This window comes from Phoxinus phoxinus (assembly GCF_949152265.1).
Source record: "Phoxinus phoxinus genome assembly, chromosome: 17".
Taxonomy (NCBI): domain Eukaryota; kingdom Metazoa; phylum Chordata; class Actinopteri; order Cypriniformes; family Leuciscidae; genus Phoxinus; species Phoxinus phoxinus.
The window spans coordinates 20293603-20318420 of record NC_136892.1 but is presented as its reverse complement, the minus strand read 5'-3'; the positions used below and the strand labels follow the sequence as shown (position 1 = coordinate 20318420).

The 24818-nt window shown below is 39.4% G+C and overlaps 3 protein-coding genes across 7 annotated transcripts in view; all 3 read right to left on the bottom strand.

Moving 5' to 3' along the window:
* nectin3b (nectin cell adhesion molecule 3b) overlaps window positions 1–3274 on the bottom strand; it is a 52256-nt gene extending 48982 nt beyond the window's left edge. For 2 of the 5 annotated variants that reach the window (XM_079586666.1, XM_079586663.1), the window contains exon 1: window positions 2816–3000. In XM_079586666.1, coding sequence (XP_079442792.1) covers window positions 2816–2909 — 94 coding nt within the window. In that variant the 5' untranslated portion in view covers window positions 2910–3000. Of the gene's footprint in view, window positions 1–2815 lie in introns of all 5 variants that reach the window. The other 3 variants (XM_079586662.1, XM_079586664.1, XM_079586665.1) reach the window with 3 other exon arrangements.
* A 5146-nt stretch (window positions 3275–8420) lies between these two features.
* Window positions 8421–14161, bottom strand: diablob (diablo, IAP-binding mitochondrial protein b). The gene is made up of 6 exons (XM_079587065.1): window positions 13855–14161; window positions 13378–13510; window positions 11428–11553; window positions 11222–11332; window positions 10970–11066; window positions 8421–9259 (listed from the first exon to the last, which is right to left on the bottom strand). Exons 1-6 carry the CDS (start codon window positions 13893–13895, stop codon window positions 9057–9059), a joined length of 711 nt encoding a protein of 236 aa, XP_079443191.1. The 5' UTR covers window positions 13896–14161; the 3' UTR covers window positions 8421–9056.
* A 2231-nt stretch (window positions 14162–16392) lies between these two features.
* Window positions 16393–17379, bottom strand: LOC306984501 (odorant receptor 131-2-like). The gene has a single exon (XM_079585946.1). The coding sequence runs from the start codon at window positions 17360–17362 to the stop codon at window positions 16406–16408; it is 957 nt and encodes a 318-aa protein (XP_079442072.1). The 5' UTR covers window positions 17363–17379; the 3' UTR covers window positions 16393–16405.
* Window positions 17380–24818: the final 7439 nt, after the last annotated feature.

The following is a 24818-nucleotide window of genomic DNA, read 5'->3' as shown; positions in this document are numbered from 1 at the left end:
TAAATATAAATTTAACACATCAAAATGATAAATTGCGAGCAGTTGTGGCCTAATGGTTAGAGAGTCAGACTGGTAACCAGAAGGTTGCAATTCAAAGGTTGCAAGTTCAAGTCTCAATACCGTCAGGAAATGACTAAGGTGCAAAGCAAGGCACCTAACCCCAAATCACTCCCCACGCAGCACAGAAAAAATGGCTGCCCCTGCCCATTGCTCCGGGTGTGTGTCCACGGTTTGTTTGCAGTCTGTGTTTGTGTTCACTACTCACTACTCCTAATGTGTGTGTACTGACTTGGATGGCTTAAATGCAGAGGACAAATTCTGAGTGTGGGTTATCATACTTGGCCTTCACATGTCACTTTTACCTTTTTTTTTTAATTATAACACTGCTACATGCTTTTAGTTGAATATGTTGGGGAAGGTCAAGACCCCTTATGACACAAACATTTTGTTATTACTGACATTTGAAACTCTTCAAACTTGTTGATCTTATGTTGGATAATACTTTAGGAAATTGAATAGTCCTCTACAAAAACATAGAATGTGTAACTCATGTTCAGTAATGGACACCAAAGTGTGACATACTCATAGAAAGTACCATGATATCTATACAAAAAGTCTAGATGCTGATATCACCTGGATGAAATATCAAGACACATGGAGAAAATATGTCTTTAACAAAGAAAAAGGCCTGAGAGAAAATTTAGAGTCTAAGTTATTAACCAGCCAATTTGATTCAGGGATAAAAATGGAACACGGCGACAGAGACAGAGAAAGAAAAGCAATTAAGACGACATGAATAAGATGGAGTGAAGAGGAGTTCGAGAGAGAGGTAGAGAAAGAACGGGAGCGAGGGAGGGAGGGATGGAGCGGGGGATATACAGAGTGGAATGCCAGGGCTAATCCCCTGCTCCTGTGTGGTATTTTAACTGTTATTCTTTCCTCCTTCCCCTGCCGCCATCACTCACTGCAGTGCAGCTAACAACCACACCATGTCTGGACAAACCTGAGGACAGGAGACGCAGTGGCCGACCCTGCTGGACACAGGGTCTTGGCGTCAGCAGGACGTCTGGCATTATATTTGTCTCCTTCCAATAAACAGGATCATTTAAAATGTTTATAAATCACAAAACACTAAGGAAAAGTCATCACAACCTTTGCTCTTAGACCAATAAAAATGCTAAGTCCAAACTAAGTTAGTACATAAAAGTAGACATGTAAAGCTTTAAAACATCCCACCTCACCTCAGTCGAAATATTTACTTTAAAGTAGGCATGAAACGAAGTTAGTCATCTTTTCTTCCCTATTGTGACCTACATCTAAGATGAACAAGATTCTTGAAGAAATCATATAATGTAGGGAAGGACTTGATTTTGTCCATCGGGATTTGATTGGATCGTTGTTTGCTGAGATGTTGTGATGCGAGTGACAGCTTGTCCCGCCCTCGCGCCAGTAAACACGTCATCAGAGAGTCATGAATTGAATGATGTGTGCGGATAAATCATTTATAATAAATACTGAAATATTCGATTAAACTTGTTTTGATATCATGGTGACTAACATTTAAATGCATGCCACAGACAAAAACGGAAATTCTTCCCAAGTCAAGACAAATACGGCGCGACATGGGAATACAAGGAAAGAAAACGATTGAATCCGCTGAGTGAGTGAGAGAGTGGAGTGAGTGAGAGATCGATCGGTCGGTCGCGAGGACGCTGTCTCTTGCAGACAAACCGGTCACTATGGATACCGCCCAACAGAGCACGAGTTGTGGTCTGACCTCTGCCTGCATGTGTCCCCTACAGCTGCAAAATGATACAACACAGCTGAAGCCCGTTGCTAAAAGAAGTCAAATGCGGTCGCGACAGGTGTGCTCGTAGCACCCGGACAGAGACACGATAAGTTTAACTGTCAATGAGCATTGTTCCTGTAGGAAAATCCATCTTAACATTGCCAGGTAGGTATGACCATCTTAGAGCAGCTAGAAACCAGGTAACGTTACCGTGCTTAAATGGGATTTTCCAGCAGATAGGGCTTTCCTACAGTCATTAACCAGCAAAGTGCAAAACCAAATAAGCGCCAAACAATGGAAATGTCACTTTGGATTAACGTTAACGTTACATAACATACTTCTGATCAAGTTAACTTACTAGAAACTGGGAATTGCTCGTCTGATTTGGGTCCCAAACGCATGGCTCTATACAGTTTAATTTTCAGTCAACAAACGAAGAAAATCTCAGCGAGGTCTATTTTTCTGCTACGGCCACAATTGTACGCTAAACAAACAAACAAAGAGCGCAACATTTGGCATGGATTACCAGCTGGCAAACAATAACTAGCATTCCACAGCCAACATAAATGTCAGGGGGTTACTTCGAGTATCCGACTGTTCTTTAAAGATTTGAGGCTAGAAATCAATGTTTATTTATATATTAAAACACAGCGAATGTTTGTTTCTCAGTTTCTACTCGGATGTTTCCATGGCAGCTGAATCTCAGTCCTCGTGCGAGATTTCTGCGTTCACAGAATCAGCGTAGTTTGAGGGGAAAATAACGGTCTTGGATAATTACGACGGAAAGATTGGGTTCCAGGGTAAATATTTGAAAGGCATCCGAAATGTAATTGGCTAAAGGGAAGTTTTAGAAACTTTTCGTGGCACAAACGCCGTTGCAAAGTGACGTTTTGAAGGACTGTCCACGAGCCTGGACGGCATCATGTTCACGCGCTCAATACTTTCCACGGACCGCTGGATTCCCCCAAACTTTGCCAAGGGCATACGCTCTCACGACACAAGCAAATAAGGCATGATCAAACCTACCTGACACAAATGACAGCATGAGCAGGACTCTAAAATTCAGTCCCGGATGAATCGGGTTATTCCTGAGATAATGGGCAGTCATTGTCAGCGCCATATCGCCGCCCGCGCTCTCGTTTCTCTCGTTCTCCCCGAAACTCAGTCTGAAAGCTCCTCAGCAACAACTCCATAGGGAAAAGGCTGAGTCTGGACCGTACCACTCTGCCTCTCCGTTATGGGGGTGTGTGTCTCACCTGAAGCGCAGTCCATGCAAACCATTTGCAAAACAAGATGTTGATAAAAGTGGATGGTCAAATATAGCTGCAGGTATAATGATCGGAGTTTTAATAGATTGTTCATATTCTAAAACAGTAACTGTTTTGTTTTACCGAGCTTTGTTAACACAAATTCTTGCACATTTACTATATTTGCAGAGTAGCAAAGCAACCGCATGCATGCATTTTCACTGTCCAATCGGAATGAAAAATGCATGCAAATACGTTGATAGACTTGGCAATGCATGAAATTAAAATTCACCCTACTTTGTAAATTAATTGTATTAATCTTACTGTGAGTGAACCATGTTGCCATGTTTCTTTGTTTAACTTTGGATTGACCTCGTAATTTTTGATCAAAACATTAACTCGATCGTTCGGCTGTGAAACGACAGACTTCTCTGGTGACCTTGTGGAGTAATTTACAGGAGTGAATTGTTAATTACCACAAGATTAGTGGTGTGCACTAACAGAGAAAATAGGGTCAATTTTGATTTCTTGCCGAATTTAATTTTCCTCATATTGCCAAAAGCCTTTGCCAGAATTCAGAATGAGTATTCTAGTATGCTATTCCCAATTCAGTGTGTCAAATAGACATACAATGCGTATGAAAAAATCAAACCAGTCATAGGCCCTACAATTATCACGATGGCAGCATTTGAAATAGCATAGGCTACAGGACAAGGAACATTTTGAACAAGTAATTCACAACCGCTTAAAAGTAGGCTATGTTCAATATAGTATGATGAATGTATGTATGACTGTAATCTTGACGTATACATTAGCCATGTTGCTCTTATCACGTGACCTGCACCTTCAGTTGCGTCGCTTCACCGCCGTTCACAAATCCTCTCCCGTGGCCTCATGGGATAGTAAAGTGTCCATCATATGCATTTCAGAATCTCTCTGGAAGTAGGTCATCCTTTTGCCTAGTAGTACTGTGATTTCGGACATATATCTTTTGTCACATAGACTACTTTTTTTTGCCTATTATATAGTAGGGAAGTAACGTTATGTGATTTTGGATGCAGGCAGCCATAACGCCATTTTAAAGTGTATTTTTGTTATAGCGAAACCAACTGGCCGTGCTCATTCAAATTTGTAAAGTGTATTCACTTTTCTGTTATACAAATTGATAGGAATTTAGACTAATTTAATTGTAATTAAAATCGTGTGTATTGTGAGTATAAAACAGAACATTAAAAGACAAATTCTATTTTAATTATTTTAATACTTATGCTAGGATCGTCATCAGAAATTTTCCCACTTGTTGGTTCAGTCCCACAAATAGGCACTAATTTTCTGTTAGCTTCAGGCTTAATCCCTGTACCCCCTGCTAATCCACCCTGACCCCCTCCCCCCTACCCCTCCCTTTAAGTTTTCATCTCCAATCTGTGTTTTTCTTGCCTCAAAGCCCCAAGAAAACCCCTCACCCCATTGCTTTTACCCCTTGGTCTGAGTCAAATTGAGACATAGAAATTAACAAGGTAATCCTGAATCCTATACCAAACAACAAATGAACTGGGCGGCTACAAGCTCCACCCCATTTATGCCAGATCAGCAATTTGTCGACTTTCTGTCTTGTCTCAATCCAACCAGGGTAAGCTTTAGCTCAACCATTTATTTGGATGGTAGCTGGAATACAAAGAAAGAAGTGAAGTTATGCCACCCCTTTCCCCCCTACTGTTACTTTGATTTATTGGACAGAGAATTTTTTTTTCTCTCCAGGGCATTGTTGATCACAGCATGCAAGGAAATAACTCAAAAAGAGGTTGATCACGGAAAATATAATAATATACTAAATAAAATACTGTCTTTACAGTAGATTTCCCATTTATAAAGTTGTCTAAATGATTTCCCAGGAGTCGCAATGCACCATCAACAAAGTCTGCTCACTCTGTTACTGATATCTCCTCCATGAAAACAGTACATCAAAGACAGAGATCCCCAGACTCTCCCACAACCTCTCTGAACGAAGCAGTGAGCCTCGTTCCTTGAGGATCTTTTTTTTTCCAGCAGCCTAGATTAACCAAGAGACTCCTTCCATTCAGCAGTAGTTGTGTCCTTCTGCACCCAGAAGGTTTGGTTTACAAAGAATCTGGCCCATCATCATCGTTCCTCCAGCTAAACCCTACATCCCTTTTTGTTGTTTGTTGACACATTTTTTCTAAAACAATCCATAAACCAAGCAATGAATCCTCTCTTATTGTTAGACGCATGCGAGTTTATTGGAAAATAATGTTCTGTTAAGACTCTGGAAATTTATGAACATCTTTATTGAATGTTTTATTCGTCTGCTGTGTGCCAGTGTTTTACCTTACTATCTGGACTAGAATTATTCTAAAAGCAAATTTTCCTTCTAACTCATTCTTTCACCATTTGTTAATTTGGAAAAACATTGAAGGAAAACTGGGCACACAGTCTCACCTGACAGTGAGAGAGGGAGGGACTATTTATGAGGTACGCAAAGTGATTAAAAAATTCAAGAAGAACTTACTTACCGGGTGACTGACAACTTTATGATGATGAATAACTTAATTCTGATGTATATCCCACAGTTCTTTCTGATGTGTGACAGGGGATCAATGCAGTTAAATTGTTTTTCTCTGTCTGGAAGTTTGTCTTTGTATTAAAGTGAGACCCCAAAGTGAGTGCAAGGCAGGTTCTGACTATAGCCTATATAGAGATTCTTTAAAAAAAAATCTACTTGTTTTGTAGATTTATCTGTACTTTATGGCATTAAGATTGAGATTTAAACAGCCTTGTTTAAAGCAAAGTTTATATATATACCGATATACATACACACACACATACTTATTTTGCCAAAAAAAGATAAAAAACTAAAATAACATGAATTAATGTATATTCATAAATTATTACTAAAATAATATTTTTATGTTTCATGACTTAAAATGATAAGATGGATATAAAAAGCAGAGCATCACAAGATAAGGCATAATTTAGAGATATTGGTATTTGCAACACTTCTTGTGACCTTTGACTTTGCCTATGAATAAAATGTAAGCGGGAGGAAAACATCAGTGTCTTGGAAATAATAGCCTAATTAAGAAATTAAAAAGTATAATTTACTGACATTTTCGTTAGATAGCAACAAAAGCCTTTAAACTTGTCACTGGGAAAGCTTCCCTCAAAGAGGTTTAGTGTCTCTAATGATGTGATGCCATGGCAACATTCAAATGGTAATGTATCCTGAACTGAAGTGATAATCTAGTCCTCATCTTGCTCCAGAGGTTGTCCTGGAATCAGAACAAATGGACATACTTTCAAACACTTGAGATGTAATTGCTCAAACCTGTCCTTTCAAACTCTGTAAAGTGCTTTGCCATTTATCAAGTATTACGTGCCTGAAAGATTTTTCTAAACACTTTAATGTTCAGTATATTTTACACCCTGAAAAATATATTTTTCACCCTTGTGCTTTCTAAAACCGGGAAGCACATTGAGGGTGTTGCCTGCTCCGGAATGTTGCATGAGTCCTCAAGGACCCTTAAAAGAGGAGGCTTGGTGCACTCAGTCTCTTTTGTACCAACACGTCCTGACTTAACTCCCTCATTGCAGAACACTCTATAGTTTATTAAAGTAAATACACTATGTATTTCATAAGCTGCCTTTTTTAAACATTTCCTAGACAAGTAACGTAGAACAGCCCCGCTCAGAAAATAAATCATGTGTCTAACTTCATCATACAGCATGGCAGTAACCACTTACACATAGAAGAGTTGCAGGGAATGAAGGGTGTCTAATGCCGGCTGGGAGGACCGAGGAGCTGTTTACGCATTTGTTTTCATTCATGCTCTCAGTCTCATTTTTGTGTTCAACCTCATCACTCAATGTGAAGTATTCTTTTTATTCTCATTCTTTTATTTTGGATTCAATAAACAAGTCTTTTACTTTATAAATACAGAGTGCAAGATCAAAAACTACATGTTTGCTGTCTGGGCCGACTATGGGTTTCCTTTGATTAGTCCAGCAAACCCCAAATTACTTCAGTCTTCAGTCAACACTGGCATGTTAGTGAAGTCCTGAAGTGGGATCCAGTGTCCAAATCCATGTAGTCATAGATGAATTTCCATTAGGCCTACAATGGTTGCAGAGGGCAGACATTGATAGGATAAAACCAAACCAATATAAACTGTGGCCGAGTTTACTTTGTCCATTTAGCAAGCTGTTTCCCATGAAGATGTCAGAGTCTTTGGAATGACGACTTGGAAGGAACAGTGTTTTTGACTCTTCTATTGTCTTCATGTCACTTTGACCAATGTTTGGTAAAGAATACACTATAAATACCACATTGTTTTTGATGCTGAAACCAGGCTTTGCCACATTGTCCAGAATAGCTAAACAAACATAATAAATGCTAATTTTCAGTTCATTTGTTTGTTTAAAAAAAGAAATACTTCATAATTGAGTTGGTCATATTTGATCTGTATTTGAAAACATATTTGATCTTTCACTTTTGGCCTTTCAGCATATTTCTATTAATCATATCTCTACAAATGTGTACATTTTCTCCAATTTTGAATATTCTTTAATGATTTTGCAAATTTAGGTCAGAAGAGAGGTCTCCACAAATCACATTAAAAAAGTATAATGTGCATAAATTAATAGCAGAAGGAATTGACTTAAAATAAACCATATTAAGAAAAGTTGTTTCCCACAGTTCTTCAATATTTTTTACCCAAATGGTCTCTTCTCTAACCAACCAACCAGTCAGTCAGTCAGTCAGTCAGTCAGTCAGTCAGTCAGTCAGTCTTTGAAATCGATCAATCAATCAATCAAGACTGGAACATGAGGTTAACACTACATGCTACAGACAAGTGTTACATCCATTATGATGAGAAGACCATGTCAACTGTATATTGTCCTATATTGCCTCCTTCTGGCCGTTACTCTTGGGAAGATACTCCCTTCTCAAAAAGAGAAAACCAGACATACAAAGATTTGAAAACATGAAAACATAAGGACAACAATGAATCTTAAGTATCTTTGTCTTTTTCAGAACCCAAGCCATTTGATTAATATTAAAAAGCCTTTCCTTAATTTTTTTTTTGCAGCAGCAGCATTATGAAGTTATATTCCATGAATCAAACAATCAGTTTGGATTAAGATCTGAAAGGACGGAGGAATGACATATGACCGTGGCTCCGGAGAGCTGACTAAAAAAGTGAAAAGAGAAAACTCTGAACGGCAGGCAGACAACATCTCTACTAACATGATGGATGTGCAGGTAATGAGCCCTTCAGCCCACAACACTGGAAACAACAGGTGGAGAGATAAATACGAGTGTTTGGATGGTGTGAAAAACAGATGATAGATTCATTACTGTTTTTGTTGAGAATGGCAAGAGAAAATGAATGGGACAAACAAGTCTAGAAGGGAGGTCTTTACACATTGCATTTTAATAGATGGTTAAAAAAGTTAAAAGCCTATAAAAATATCATATAAGAAACATACAGACAGAAATTCACATCAAAACAAACAATTGCCACTTTTTATTTTAAGAATTATTAAGAAATCACAAGGATAGAATGTCTGTAATTGTAGATCACACATATTGTACATGCAGTAAAAAGAGAGATGTTTTAATAAAATTTATGAAACAGCTGTTTTTAAATCTAAAACTAGTTTAAATTTAAATCCATTCAATTAAACTGTAATTGCACTTATCAATTACTAACAAATGTGAATCACCTGATCTGGAAAGTGAGTCTTTATATATCAAGTCCCATTTCTTACCCTCATCGTTTGTATTTAATACTTATATTCATTTATATAAATTATCTTGGTTGCATCACAGATTTGTAACACACTACACAGCATTTGTCCTGAGCCACTTCTAAACAAATAAATAACTTGCAGATGGGAGTATTAATCATGTACAAATTCAATTCTGTTCTTCAATAATGGTAGAGGTATTTGTATCAGAGTGTCCAAGATACTTTAAAGCTGTGCTTAAGGTCTTTATTTGACTAGTCCTCTCGTAGATATGCATCTGGGATGTCCTCGTCCTCATCCTCCATCCCGGGGCTGAGATTTTGAATCCTTTCACTGTTCTCAGCTTTAGAGTCTTTGAGTTCTCTCTCAGCCTTCAGCATTAGCTGCCGAAAATGTTCCGCCTGGGACTGTGCGACCTGCAGACTGCTCTGTGCTGTCACAGAAGCTTGGTCAGCCCCTGGAAAGGACAAACAGGGCTAGGATATTACAACATGTGGCTAAAAGCGCAATCCAACAAATGACCACTAAGGGGCAGTAGGTGCCAAATGTCAATGAGTCTCTACACAAAAGCTGGGTTCACACACAGTATGATTTTGGTCACGATTTGGCCGTCTAAAACAAATTTTGCGAATCCTAAAAGATTCCTCTAAACCCAGGCTAAAATCTGAAGTCTCTGATCATTAGTTTGACATGTTCACCGACAGCCGTGTCAGAAGATTTGACTCATAGTCCTGCAGTCTGACTTCTCCTACAAAGGCCATCAAATTGTCATTGGTTTTCAAGACAAGCCATGACCAAAATTAACACTGGAGCTTTTTTGTAGCCACCACTTGTAATGCAGCACACTGTCACCGAACGCGCCATGGATTGATTGATTGATGTAAAACTCCAGACGAGTTTTCTTCTGTGCTTCCGTTTTAAAAAAAAGTCAATGTAAATTGCACAAGTGAAGGTAAAAATGGTATTAAAAGGATTACCAAATACAGCAAACATACACATTTTTATATAATATAATAATAAAAAATAATAAAATAAAACAGCATATTAAAATGATTTCAGAAGGACCATGCCTGGAGTAATGGGTGCTAAAAATGCAGCTGTCAGCACAGGAATATATGACATTATAAAATATATTAAAATAGTAAATATTTATTTGTCGCATCGAATTATATTTATATTAAAAATTATAATTGTAATATTATTACTTTTTTTTTTTTTACTGTATTTTTAATCAAATAAGTAGGCTACAGCCTAACACTAAAAAGTCGTAACCTGCAATTGGTACCTTAAAGAGCTGTTTTTTACTTGATTTAAATGTAATTTGTTGGTATAAAATAAATTAATGTGTATATATATATAAATAATTAATATAATATAAAAAATTAAATATATATTATACAATAACAACATATTATATAATAGTTTTATTTTTTTTATTCATTTAAATATTACCCAAACATCCTGATGTTCATAAAGAATTGTTAACAAAAAAAGGTTGTGTAAAGCAGTGTTAACTTAATAGCCTTAAAGGGTTTAGTTCACCCAAAAAAGAAAATTCTGTCATTAATTACTCACCCTCATGTTGTTCCAAACCTGTAAGACTGAATGAAGATCTCTTTGATGAAATCTGAGAGCTTTTTGTCTGCACGTTTTGCAGAAGGATAGTAAAGACATCATTAAAGTAATCCATGTGACTCCAGTAGTTTAACCTCAATTTTATAAAGTGACACGGGTGCTTTGTTTGCGCAAAAAAACAACATAATTTACCACTTTATTTACAAAATATGGTGTGTTCACGCAACAATGTCTGCCCTCACACATCGTGGTGCTCTCATGAACGCTTGTTGGAGATTCATATTTTGTAAATAGTGGCAAATTCTGTTAGTTCTCGCATCTCACGTCGCTTCATAAAACGGAGGTTAAACCTGTCCTCTGGTCACATGGGTTTATGGACTTTTTTAAGCACCAAAGTGGTAGATGTGTAGACTGTTAATGGAGGGACAGAAAGCTCTCAGATTTCATTAAAAATATCTTCATTAGTGTTCCGAAGATCAAGGAAAGCCTTACGGATTTGGAACGACATGATGAGGGTGAGCAAATCATGACAGAATATTAATTTTTGGGTGAACTAACCCTTTAAACACCTACTCCAGAAAATGAGCACTACCTGCATTGAAAGCTGCCTCTGCTGCCAGCTCTGAGAGATTGATGGCAGTCATCCAGCAGGATTCAAATCGTTTGTAATCCTTTCTCCTGTCAATTACCTAATTAAATAAGAAAAACTTGCAATAAATTTCATTAAAAAGAAGGTTTATTAATATACCATAATGTCAGAAAAACAAATACAATTGAATACTGTAGGCATAAATCTAATTTGAAAGCTTGTGAACATTAACTCTGTGTTTTTCCAAGTCATTACCTCCTGACGTTGGCCAAGGATGACCTGCCAGATAGCATTCTCCTCCGCAGGAGTAAGTTTGCTGATGGAAGCCACATAGCGCTTGTGTAATGTCACAAGACTGTTTATAGCCTTAACAAGACAAGCATGTTGGATGTTGTTTTTGCAAACATTTTTTAATCATGAAAACGAAAGCATCAATCCACTGTTCTAATAGTTGTGATTACCTTAACATAACCTGTGAGGGTGTCGAGCAGCGCTAAAGTAGTTTGTGAGAGGAAAGTATTAGCGCTGTCAGTGACCAGAGATGATGCTCTCCGAACCAGATCTCCATGAGACAGACCTTCTGGTCTCTAAACGAGACAAAGAGAACAGAGTGAGAGGTTTTTCAGATACCAATTTAGTAACACTAAACAAGTTTTAAAAGCAGACTGTAATGTCATTATATGGTGAAGAAGACTGAGCTTATAAAAATGTATTAGATGTGTTGACATTACTAGGTCATATTTGTTCTAATATTTTCAACATGAAATACAATTCTGATTGAATTTCCATATTAAAGGCCTACTGATGTGCCTTGGAAAGCTCAGCTTTGTATGATGCGAAACAGGAAGCTAAGGCCGCGGCCCACGGGATATATTGAATGGCTCCTCCCCCTTTTCAAATAGTCAATAGGGTTTAGTTTACCTCACAGACTGCAAGTCGTACTTGACTACGCCATTTAATTCTTGGACAACGTCCAATTGGAAAACGGAATAAAACTTGAGCGTTTGAGCAACTGAACACACATCTCCAACCCATATTGCTCCGTGACGTGCCAACATCTTTTTGGCCAGGTGGTATATATAGAGAGCCTAAGTCCCGCCCCTCCGCTTCCAGCTCATGGGACCTTATTTCGGAAAAAATACGTATGGTAGTCAATGGCGAGAGACAACTTATCTTTTTATTCCGTCCGAACTGTGCCCTGAATTACACATATGATGTTTGTCAATTTAAAAGATAATTATGAAAGTCGAGAAAGTCTGTTTGTCATAAAACAGAAGAGTAACATTTAGTTTTATGTGAAAATCGCTCAATGAACTACATCTCTCGTCTCGCACTATATGTCACCGTTGCTCGTATGTGTGCAGTCTGGTACAAAACACTCAGGCATGACGGCGTAACGTTACGATTATAACGTAAGACTATAGAAAAAATGACAGACGTTAGCTTCCGTAAAGTTAGCTTCATTCATTGAGTGAAAAGGTATGACGTCACATGTGCGCCTTTTGGGTTTGTAGTCTTTGTAATTACGTATTTTCACAGTCTTATACCTCAACAGTTTTACATCAAACTGCGACTTTCTTGACTTTAAAATGTATCTTTTAAATTGACAAACATCATATGTGTAATTCAGGGCACAATTCAAACGAGATCAAAATATTTGTTGTCTCTCGCCATTGACTACTAGGGCTGTAAACGATTAATCGCGATTAATCACATCTTTCTTTCTATATTAGTTCATATTAGCTATATATGCAGTATATAAATGCAAATATTTCTCAAATATATACATGCATGTGTGTGTATTTATATATACAAAATAATTATACACAATACACACACATATATTATGTAAACACAAACTTTTATTTTGGATGCGATTAATCGAGATGAATGGTTTACAGCCCTATTGACTACCATACAATATTTTTCCAAAATAAGGTCCCATGGTGGTCCACCGGAAGGGGAGGGACTATAGGAGAGCATTCTAGAGAGCATTTGATTGGACAGAAGATATGATGAGAATCTGAAGTCCGTGGTGATGTCTTAAAAAGCCGTGATCCATTTTAGCGGAAGTGAGAGATTGTACGTTTTGAATGCTTATATCTCCTAAATGCGAATTTTGTCATTGGTTTGGAACACACCAGTAAAAGCTAAAAAAAATAAAAAAATTTATTTCAGGTGGCCTTTAAAAGATGTCAAACCTGAAATGTCAACATTTTGACATTGGCATAAAAAGAAAGCTGGCATAAAATGAAGTTGCAATTGTTTTTTCTTCCCTATTGTGACATATCTGAGTGATCAGATCATATCAGAAATTACGACATCTATTGAACTCTGTACTTGTTTATTAAATATTAGCAGCTACAACAATCACACAGTGAATGTTCCAGTCACATTGTGATGGTGCAGACCTGGATGAAGGGAACAGCACACAGAGCACCTGTGACACTCAGCGTCTTCCAGTTCTTCCTGATGAGTGTGGGCAGAAGAGCCAGTCTGGGAATTCCCTGACAGGAGCTTCTGTTCATCAAGGAAGCTGCACAGCTACACAAAACATAATGGCAAAGTTCAGGCCAGGAACAGTCAATTCAATTTAATTCAGTTCAACACTTCATATACACAACAGATTGAACACGTCAGGCTAAAATAAAACGGAAAGTAAGCTATTAAATATTAGCTCTCTTAGAAAGTTAAAATAAGAAATATGGGCAGCAATGTATTACACAGCCAAAACATCTGATCGAATTTACACAACATATGCTTATGTAACGGCAACTGCTGTTCTATTATTGACGATTGTACAGAAATCACAAATACACTAAGACTAGGCTACGTTTCATGAAATTAAACAATCTTGAATAATGAGACAGCTAAAAACGATATACAACCTCAATCCAACAGCGAACAATTTCCTTCTGTACGCCGCCATACTTGTTGAGATGAAGGATGACGATCTCCCTCTGTCGGTGTTGACAGAGAATTGCACCCTGTGGTCCAAGACAAGCCTTGTGAATATTTAAGATGAGTTGTCAAAACCTTAGCGAATGACGCACTTTAGACACGTTTTAAGATTACCGAATCTTTAGCGAATGACGCTCTTTATACACAAATCTTCTGCCAGCCTCGTTATTAAATGATTTGTCAATTATTACACCTAATGGTTTACCATTTCTACATAGGTAACCATTAAACAAGAACCAATATCTGATAGTGATCTATATGCCTATTTTAGCCCATTTAGTTTCATTTTCTCTATCACTTTGGCAGTCATAACCGCCACACCCAGGTCTGCAAGCTGACTTCTTTCCCCATAGCTAAACTGTCATGACATTTAAACCTATATTTAAGCTTGATCCTGTTTTACAGGTATGCATAGGCTAGGGCCTACGTGTTTGATCATTGTAACCTTATCAGCCCTCTCATATGACATGAATAACATTGACATGACAAAATGTTGTTTATTTTTTTCTCTTTTATCCTTAAAATAGTTTCTACATAGGCTACAGTTTTATGATTTGGGCTTCAGATAATTAGGCAGCGGGCACCTTGATATCAATTTGACGTCAAAAGTTAGTCAAGACTTGATCAATATTGCATATAATTTTAAGGTCAGTTGGAAAGGCAATGTCTTCCAGTGGTAATTAGGTGAAAAGAGAAAGTTAATACCCACCCTGCAATTGGTTTATGTATATTTAGGTCAATATGTTTGACATTCAGTTTACATCAAATCAATGTCGATTGGTTTTGACGTCAATTTGATTAGCATATTTTACCTGCTTTTTGACGTTGATTTTGACATCAATTTGATGTTTTTTCAACATCAATTGCCCACTGACAAAATAAAGACAAAATATTTACAAAATTAATATATACATATATAATACATATATACATAAAGTTTTAGTTAATGATTCAAAGCTGAAGGTAGACACACATGTTTTTTTTTGTTTATGGAGTTATCAAATTGATTTCCAAAAGTTAGGCCCTACTGTATATGAGCGAGTCTTGTCCAGATGTCATTGATCATGAGTGCTGAAGACTCAAGAGTCCTGTACGACTAACCTCTCATTAAGAAAAGTTTTTGTGTTTGTGAAGGATTCAGTCACTGAAGACTTTTAGTGAACCTTTAGTTGTCTCTGTTATTCTTAATGGAAATACCTATTCCCAAACAATTATATAAAGAAAAACATATTTGTCAGTCTGAAAAGTCAATGTAAATAATTAATGCGATCACTAACTTTAAAAGTGCAGGGGAGTTGGGCTTTCAAGTCACGAAAGATGCACTTCCTTTTCTAAAAACTCACAGAAGGAAAAATATAATGATGTTGTTTGAATTTGATGCAATCTTTTAAATGTCATCATGATTTATTTTGCAATATCTTACCTAACATTTTTGGCAGTTTTATTCACATAAAAAAAGGACCATTAAAAACCTGTTCAAAACTTTTATAATGCTTAAGTGCTAATTATGGTACTCTTCAAAGCTCTGCATTGTTTATTTTAATTAATTTATTATATTCTAATGAATGTACTGTTAATTAAAAATAGGCCACAAAAGGTTGATACAACAAACAGATTAATAAAGGTTTTCTTTTTTTTTAATCCAGTTGTCACCATCACGCAATTAATATTTAAATAGGCTAGGCAACAAAGGATCCACTCGTTCGATCCTTCACGGCCCGGGGAAAGATGGGCACATTTGTAGTCCGTATACGAAAAAGCACCGCGATGACACTCGGCCTTTGAATGATGGCCTGAAGGATGAGACCTCTGAATGCAGCTAGGTAATGTTTTACCTCTAATGCATAAATGCAAAATACATCGCATTTATGCAATAAAATGTATGTTCAGTTGTTCAGTTGCAATGTGATTGGACACTGCTTGGAGTCTTGTTTTAATCCTTTGCTTTCCCTTTAATGGTCACATTAAATATTCCTACCTTGGCTTCTTCCTTGGCGTCAGTGATTTAAAAATGGCAACGTTTAAAGCATTTCATTCCACATAAACACTTTGTTTTGTTCCTCACGTTTACAAACAAGTTATTCAGTGAATTAACAGGCTATTACTCACAGTTCATTTAGATGTTAATTTTGTTCAAAACAGTATAAAATACTATAATCTAAATGACAACTGATAATCTTCAGCACATAACCAGAAAGAGTGTAAAAACATAGTCCTTTACAAAAAAATAGCAATTACAAAACAATTTTGCCATATCTACGGGCACATTTTACTATGGGAAAATAATACAAACAGATTGTCAAAAAGGTTATAACATGTCAAAATGCTTGCATATTTAATCCGATTTTAGTTTGATTCAACGTACATCTTCAAAACAAATTACAAAACATTTTTATCTCATATTATTATCTCAATGTCCAGGAACATCCATATTTAAATATGGTACCATATTAGGTGCACATTTTTTAACCATTGCTACTAAACGTTTTGCTTTATTATAACTGGTTTGACTTTACCTTTACCGAAGGTGAAGTAGTATTTAAATAAACAGCTAAAGGCCTGGTCTCTCATACCATATATAAGAGGACTTAGACATTTAGGGAAAATTATAAACACTATAAAGCAAAAATACATCACATTCATTGAAGTAATATAGTCAGTATAAACATAAATAGCTTCTTGGATAACTCCAACTAAAATGGATGATGCCCCAAGACCCAGCTGTATTAGATGCAACAGAACAGTCTTGTTGGCTTTTTTGGCTGACATTTTATCACAAGAGGCTGTTTTAGCCACAGCAGCTATAGAAACATAAGAAAATATAATAACAAAACATACTAACACAAAAAATATACACGTGAAAGCTATATCAAGTTTCTTATATATCTGCAGTCTGAAGAGAGTAGTTCTTGAGCAGAACAAATTCATTGCAATGTTTGTGGAATCAATGGAATAGAAAATAATCAACTCAGACAGGGACTTAATCAAACCCAAGATCAAAACAACACCGAAAGCTATGTGAGTTTTTTCAAAATTTGTGATTTCTGCATGTCTGAGAGGGATGCAGATGGCCACATATCTCTCCAGTGACATCAATGCCAGATTTAAGTTAGAGACATGATAGAGAACTGTTGCAGCCATGAGAAGAACAAGACAGACATTTTTCATAATTAAAATCCTACTGATAGCACACATAAACAACACTACACTCATAATGAGATTCAGTGTATCGACCCAAAGCATGTGACCAAAGAGAATATAGCGAGATGTCTCCTGAAAAACAGTCTTTTTTCTCAAAGTGAAGAGCATGACCCCGTTGACATAGAGGAAAATGACACATGGGGTCACAAGCAAAAACGCCTTCATTGGTGCATCTCGATCCAACACCAACAGAGTCTGAGTGAGGTTAGATTTAGATTCATTAAAATTAGACATTTTCAAAAGTGTATAACCACAGATTCTGTTATAGAACACTGAATAGAGTAACACCGCAATACCGCAACAATCCTTGTAACTGCAAATCTACAGTACACGCTTCCCTCACATGGGTTGTTAAAGGTACAGAGGTCAGAGCATCACATTTTATGTACCATCAAACAGAATCCCAGGGGCTGGTTTGTGTGTGTGCATCACAAATCATACCACAATAGCACACAATAATATAGAAGATTATAATAACTGCTTGACTATAAATAGCATACACAAGTTGTGTTGTAATGGGCAAAAGGGCTGGGCATTTCAACTCGTTTTTTTATTTTATGTAAATGACTGTCATGACGGATCCATTTAAACATACATTAAAATATTGAAGTAGCCTGCAGGTTAAGTAGAAATACAATGAATATGCAATATATTTATCAAAATGCTCATCTCTAATAAATTTTTTTTTCTAGCTGAATAAGTTAGTTCCCCTTCAGTCAGTCACTTTCTATGTACGTCAGAGATGATCTAACACAGGGCTATTCAATTAATTTGTAATTGGGGCCAGTTTATGAAACTTATAAAAACAGAAATGCAGCTAAATGGTAACTGAATACAACTCACACTTTTTTTTTATCAAAGTGAAAACTTTTATCAAGGCAAAACATTTCAAACTGCATTCAACATTAATATTGATATATTACTGAATATGAATAGAGTTTAGTGAATGAACAAAATGAACTAAATATGAATAGCCTAATATTCAACAATAATACCACATCAAGAAAAACATGAAGTGCATAGGCGTCGATTTCGGTGGGGACGGTGGGGACGCGTACCCACCAGATTTCGTCATGAGTCATTTTGTACCCACCACTTTTTAGGGTTGCTAGTAGGGCTGTAACGATACACCAAACCCACGATTCGGTTCGTATCACAATGTTTGACCGGACCCACGATTCAGTTCGTATCACGATTTTTTGGGGGATTTAAAAATAATAATAAAAAAAAAAAATCGGTGCTGCTGATGCAGTGGTTACCCGTTCATGTAACATATAGGCCTATAAGGGTGGCGCTGCCAATAAAGCACCTAAAAGCTGCCACAAAGAACTGGCAAAAGTAATCTGAATATGTCAAATATAGCAAGGAGACATTTTTTATTAATAAACAAGTGTTTTCTGTGTCGCTGCAAAGATGAAGTTGACGATGAACGCGGCAGAGAGAAATGCACATTTCATACGGATTACATAGTTTTCTTTCGTTTTGAATTGTTCTGTTTAAAAGTATGATTTCAAGCGTTCTGTAGATGTATTTCTCAGGTCTGTGAGGCAAGTAGGCTGAGTTTCGGTTCATTTATGAGACGAGCTCCAGTTCATGCGCAGGCGCCTCCGTGTCGTCGTGATATCTATTATCTGCTTTACTTATTATTTATTAAATCCAGGCAATTGGTTGATGAAACATTGATTAAAATTAAGATACAATTAATACAAAACGAAATTCACTTTAAAGAAAGGCTTTGTGCTTTCTGATTGAAGTCTGTGAATGTTTTAAAGCATATTTTAGTGCCGATTTCAGAGCGGTCACCCGTAACATTGTTTTTTCCTCATAGATGCGAACTAAATAAAATTATTAATACAATTAATATTTTATGTTCTGTGGAGCAAGTTTTATTTTTTTTCCTCACGTTTATATTAATTTCTGCTTAAATAATGAGTGTATGGAGGAATATAGCTTATTCCGCGCTCAAGCGCATGCATAGGCCTACATCTTGCTGCAAAGCAACGGCAAAAGCAGGCTAATGATATATGTGTGAAAAATAATGAGGCATTTTTATTGTTTATTAATAAAATATATATTTCTAAATCAGTGTCGGCTCCAAACATATCTATATACACCTCCACTGTAAAGTGGATGCGCCTTTAGATAGAAATGCACCTTATATGGATTACAGCCTATAATCAGCCGGTATTTGCTTTCGATTAAATTTTTTTTCGTTTAAAAGTGGATATTTCGAGCTTTCTATAGAAATATTCATCACGTTTTTGATACACTGCATTTCAGTTCATTATCGAGACGCGCTCCAGTTCACGCCATTACTATAGCGCGCCCTGTGTGTTTTATTTTATTTTACAAAAGCACAACGTTTTTTTCTTGTAATTGTGAGTTTACCCAAATAAAATAGGCTACTTGCGACTGATGCGTTATTCCTTTTGGACCTCAAAAAAGATTGAGTACTTGAGAATAGCGAATCTCCACAACAGATTGAAGCGTGCGTCCGAGTGAAGACTGAGAGCCACAAGAGAATAGAGCGCAGCGAGCACTTTCATCACTTGATTTTAAAAAACAACACATTTCAGCGATAGATCGCCTCTTATTTAACAAACGAACGAAATTAATGCTCTGCTAGTTAACTGGAGATTTTTTTGTTTTTTTTGTACATTCGTGCCGCGAGATGTTTCAAAAGTGTGTCCCACCCACGGACCGCCCACCCGCAAATTACGCATAAAGGGCCGGTACAAAATCCCTCAGGGGCCGGACCCGGCCCTGGGGCCGCCAATTGAATAGCCCTGATCTAACAGATCATGATGCTTGCGAGATGCTTGAGAGACCAATCCACTTTGAGTGTTAACTAAACGCGAGGCATGCAATAATTTGCAACAGCTGCTCTGCCTCGCAGTGCGAGCATAATGAGCAGCAGGTAATAAGCAGCTTTGTCTTTAGCTTCAGAGTCAGACGATGAATGCTGTTCCTCCTCTGCAAAGGATCTGTCCTTGAGTAGACTGCTGGATGAGTCTCTCTTTGGAAAGAAGCCTCTGCGAACTGGTGTCGATGTGATAACGCGAGCAGGTGCTGGTCGTGATCTCTCCAAGTGGGCGCCTTCAATGAGTTACTGTTTATTCAGCTGTGGGTCTCGGTGTTGCGTTTCCCAATGAGTGAGTGCTCACACAGGCTTGCACTTTCGCCCTGTTGTGCCTCATTTTTAAAGAGCGTGTGTTTCTGGATGTGGTCGATGTTGGACTCTGATGGTCATGATCGCTGTATCACGTACTTGGGCTATAGGCACGCTGAGATAGCGTTTATGGATGACTCATGTTCCTACTGCAGGGGCCCATCACTCCTCTGTAACGCCCCCAAACCGTGGAGCTTCCAAGAGAGTGCGTTGGTCCTTCCCCGGGGGTGCCAGTCGTTTCTTTTGGGGCTCCTCCGGATGATCAAATGTCATTTGCTGCATCGGAGGGAGAGCTAATGTCCTCAGGCGATGAATGTGCCGCTGACGGGCTCGAGTGGAACCCTCCACCGTGTCCCGAACCCTCGCGGCTGGACGATTGGTATCTCGGGGCGGCCCATGCTGGTTCACAGCTCCCACCCCAGTGCCTTTCTTTCTGGAAGTGCATTACAAGGTTACTAGATCGTGGAGGGCACCTTTTTCTGCCGGAAATAGGTCTAGTGCCTTTTCCTCCCTCACTACCCTCAATGGCGGAGCAGCTAAGGGGTACGTGGATATGTGTGAGCCCGACAAGGTGTGGTTCCTCAACGCCCCTGTCTGCCAGCCCGGCCTTTTCTGCGACGCTGTGGAAAACTTTGCCCAGCAGATGTAGGCCATAAAACATATCCTGTCCCGACGACCAGCTGCTGCCTCAACCCGGTCGTCGGCTGCAGCGACCTCTGCCTGCTCGTTGCCGAGGACGGCCCCTTCGCCCGCCTCCGCCACTGCTCAGCCTCCACTAAGCAGCAGCACGCACCCAGGCAGCAGGCGGCCTGACGCAAGAGGAGCACCCAGCCCGTCCAGGTCCCCACCAAACCAGGCAGGAAGCGCCGGATGGAGAATCTTTTGTTTCAGTTTGTTTCTGTTCCGCCGCTGACTCTTTAAAGTTCAGCAGTACCCACATTTTCAATAAAAGAGCAATTTCCTCTATCACTGGGTCACAAGAAGTGCGTTTCCATGCCTTGCCACTCCCATCCCCTTCTTTCATCGCCAGCGAGCAGCAGTGTGCGGCTTGGGGACGACACCAGGCCTTCCCACGCACCCTCTACCCCACGCTGGAACCAGGTAGGTGTTGCACAGTACACTCAGACTCCACTTCGAGTCGCCCTAATGCCTCCCGAGTAGAATCCCTGAGTCGAGTCTCCCCGGCAACTCACTCCAGCGCCTCGATGAATGTGGAACATTCATGGCGCATTCACCATGGTGCTGGACTCTGCTCAGCCAGGATCGATGGCACCATGGATTCCCCACAGCGGCAAGGGCTCTTTGACAGCGCGCTCCTCCTTCTTCCCGGGTTTCGGCACCAGTGTAACGCGATTAGATGTTGTGGAAGAAGGAGGTGGGAACCGGCGAACGTTGACAAACTTTTAATAATAAATAAATAAATAAATAACAAAAAGAAAGTAAAGACAGCAGCCCCCTCACGGTCAACTGGCGGCACACATAATAAAACAAAACATCAGTTGTCACTAATCATCAATCACACCACCAGCCTCGCGCTGTTCTCCTACGGCATTTGGCCTCGTCCTGCTCGCCACTTATAGATAATCTGGGGAATAGATTTCCACTAAATATTTACGCGCTACTGGGCACTTGGTGCGCCCAGCCCACAGCTCTACAAATATCTGTCAGCGAGGCACCTTCAGCCTACACCAAAGAGGAAGCCACACCCCTAGTAGAGTGTGCACTCAACTCGAACAGGCAAGGCACGTCTCGGGACTGGTACGCCACGACAATAGAATCCACTATCCAGTGGGCTAACCTCTGCTTGGAGACAGCCTTTCCCTTCTGCTGGCCTCCATAACAGACCAAGGGCGGGTCTGAGGTAATAAAGCTTCACGCTCGGTCCACACACAGGTGCAGAGCGCAGACGGGACAGAGCAAAGCTAGGGCTGGGTCTGCCTCCTCCGAGGGCAGCACTTGGAGGTTCACCACCTGGACCCTGAAGGGAGTGGTAAGAATCTTGGTCACATATCCAGGCCGGGGTCTCAGGATGACGTGAGAGTTAGCCGGCCCGAACTCCAGGCAAGATTCGCCGACAGAAAATGCTTGCAGGTCCCCTACCCTCTTGATGGAAGCCAATGTAGTCAGAAGTACTGCCTTCAACGACAGGACAAGTTCGAAGGGTATTCTCTGATAAGATCGAGGTAGGGTGAGGAGGATTTAACCTTCTTGCCCCTCACAGGAACGATCAGGTCATGCTTCCCTATGGACCAGTGGTGTAGTCTAGTTTTTTTGTACGAGTATACTGTGATTTACTTATTGTCTATAATTTTTTTAAATTGAATTCTAAATCCTTTTATATATTTTTTGGAAAGTTTGTTTAAATTCAAATATGCATGAAAACTTGTGTGATGTTCCTTTCAAATATTGTTTTAATATATTTTATTATTATTGTTATTATTAGGGCTACTTAAAGTATTCTCTATTGTGCAATAGTAATATATTTCTGTTATAATTTCTTCAAGTTATACCGAACTTTTATTTTGACGGCTTGTCTTAAATGAAGTTTTATGTAACAAAGTTCGGGAGGAGCATGTTCAGGTAATCAACCAATCAACTCAAGAGGAAGTCGGTATAAATAAAGCTTTTCCTCACTGTTAAAAATCCCAATTAGTCAATTAGTCATTCTACTGGGAGACACGCCCCCTTCCTGGAAACTTTCCTCACCTGAGGATATAATTACCTTACCAATCAACCTCACTAGTGTGTCTCTCTTTGTGCTGACTGTTCGCTCCTCTGCTTGCTGCATGTGTTTGCTGCGTCTAAGACTTTACACCAGCAATATGCAGCAATTGTGAAGCCATAGTAAGGAAATGGGATAATGGAGAAAGAAAGCAAATGGCAATAAATCAATTGAGAATTAACTTCTGGACTCATCCCTGTGTTCTAATCGACACACCATTCTGGTAGCACTCATCCTTAACCTGCCAAACACAGAATATTAAACATGGTCCTTCGAGCCGGAGAGGCTGCTGGAATGGAGTCAGAAGATAACCCTGGGAAACTGAAGTGTTCAACTAGGCATGTGAGGTCTCCTGTGTGGCATCAGGATTATGAAATGGTACATCCCCACTCTTCTGCTACAAATGTTCGAGGTCAATTACAAGGAGGAGTGAATCCAGAAGCCCTGCTACCATCTGGAAACACTGACGTGAAGGCTCTGACCGAGGAGGTCAAACAGATGAAAAGCATGTTGATGAATTTGGGAGAAATGATGAAGAACATGCAAGACCAAGGTGAATGTTCTTCCTCTAATTCTGATTCACAAAGCTTGTGTGCTGCATCTCCTGAGAGACGGGCAGGCGAGAGAGATCCATCAGTGGACTTTAGGACATCCTTTGTGCAGGAGCTAGGAGAATGTCTGCGTCAGCATCAGGAAATGAGACAAAGCCTGCCTCCTCCCTCACCACCAAGGTCGAGTAGACCAAGCACGCTTCCATCTCCACCGGCCTCTATGCTTCCCACACCCTCTGCCCGATCTAGTGGAGAACCACCGGACATGCATGTAGGCCTAAATGTTCATGCACGTCCTGAGCCACCAGTCGTCTGTCAGGGGAACTCAACTTTACAACACCCAATGAATGTGAATCCGATTCCACATTACCTGAATCGGCCACAAGGTGTCAATCAAGACTTATCTCAACTCTACAATTCTGGTCATCCAGGACTTTATCCCAGTGACCCTCAGTTAGCGAGGAGTGATGCCCACCAATATAGTCAAATGCCAGAAAATGCTTTCTACTTTCCAGGTCCTTTATGCCCTCCATGGATGCCGCCGCTAATGTCAACTTACCCAGCTTATGTTCAAAACGGTGGAGCATTTAGGCCTCCGTATTTCCCTTATCCTTTTCCTGATCTGCCATATGCCCCACCTGTCCATCCAGAGTATGTGGCTCCAATAGCTGCCGCACGACAATTTCCTCAGGCTCCCCACGGGTCTGTACCAGCTCCACCGATTAGAGTGACAGCTTCTGCTACTAATCCCCTAGTCATGCCTGCTTGCAGTTCTCACCATTTGCCTCTGGGCCCAGCACTAGCCGACCCTGGTAGGCACCTAGAAGAGTATGCAGCCAGTCACCCTAGAAATGTTCAGTGCCATTCTGTTGCTGATATGATTCCCACAGTCTCGGCGTCCCAGTCTCATGGAGCACCTGCTGATTGGGTGCATTCTCCCCGTAGGGTTCATTCTACGACAGCTGCTCACTCCTGTCTTCCAGCCCAGTCATCAGTTCCTGTGTCCTACACATCAGTGCCCCCTGTTCAGCTCGGAAGGTCAGCATATGAGAGGCCTTCATTTCCGTTTTTTAGAAGAGAAGACCCTAATGAGTTTGCAATGCTAAATATGGCTTTGGAGAACTTATTGCCACTTGAGGAAAATGAGCTGTATAAATATCATATCCTTCTTGATCACTTGAAATTGGATTCAGCCCGTCATCTTGCCCTCGCTTATGCTCATCATCCACAGCCTTACACTACTTCTTT

Coding starts and splice junctions, on each gene's coding strand:
- diablob (XM_079587065.1), bottom strand. CDS start 13,895: ATGGCGGCGTACAGAAGGAAATTGTTCGCTGTTGGATTGAG. Junction 13,511..13,854: donor TTGTTCGCTGTTGGATTGAG/GTTGTATATCGT, acceptor TGTTTTGTGTAG/CTGTGCAGCTTCCTTGATGA. Junction 11,067..11,221: donor TCCTTGGCCAACGTCAGGAG/GTAATGACTTGG, acceptor TTATTTAATTAG/GTAATTGACAGGAGAAAGGA.
- LOC306984501 (XM_079585946.1), bottom strand. CDS start 17,362: ATGTCTAATTTTAATGAATCTAAATCTAACCTCACTCAGACTCTGTTG.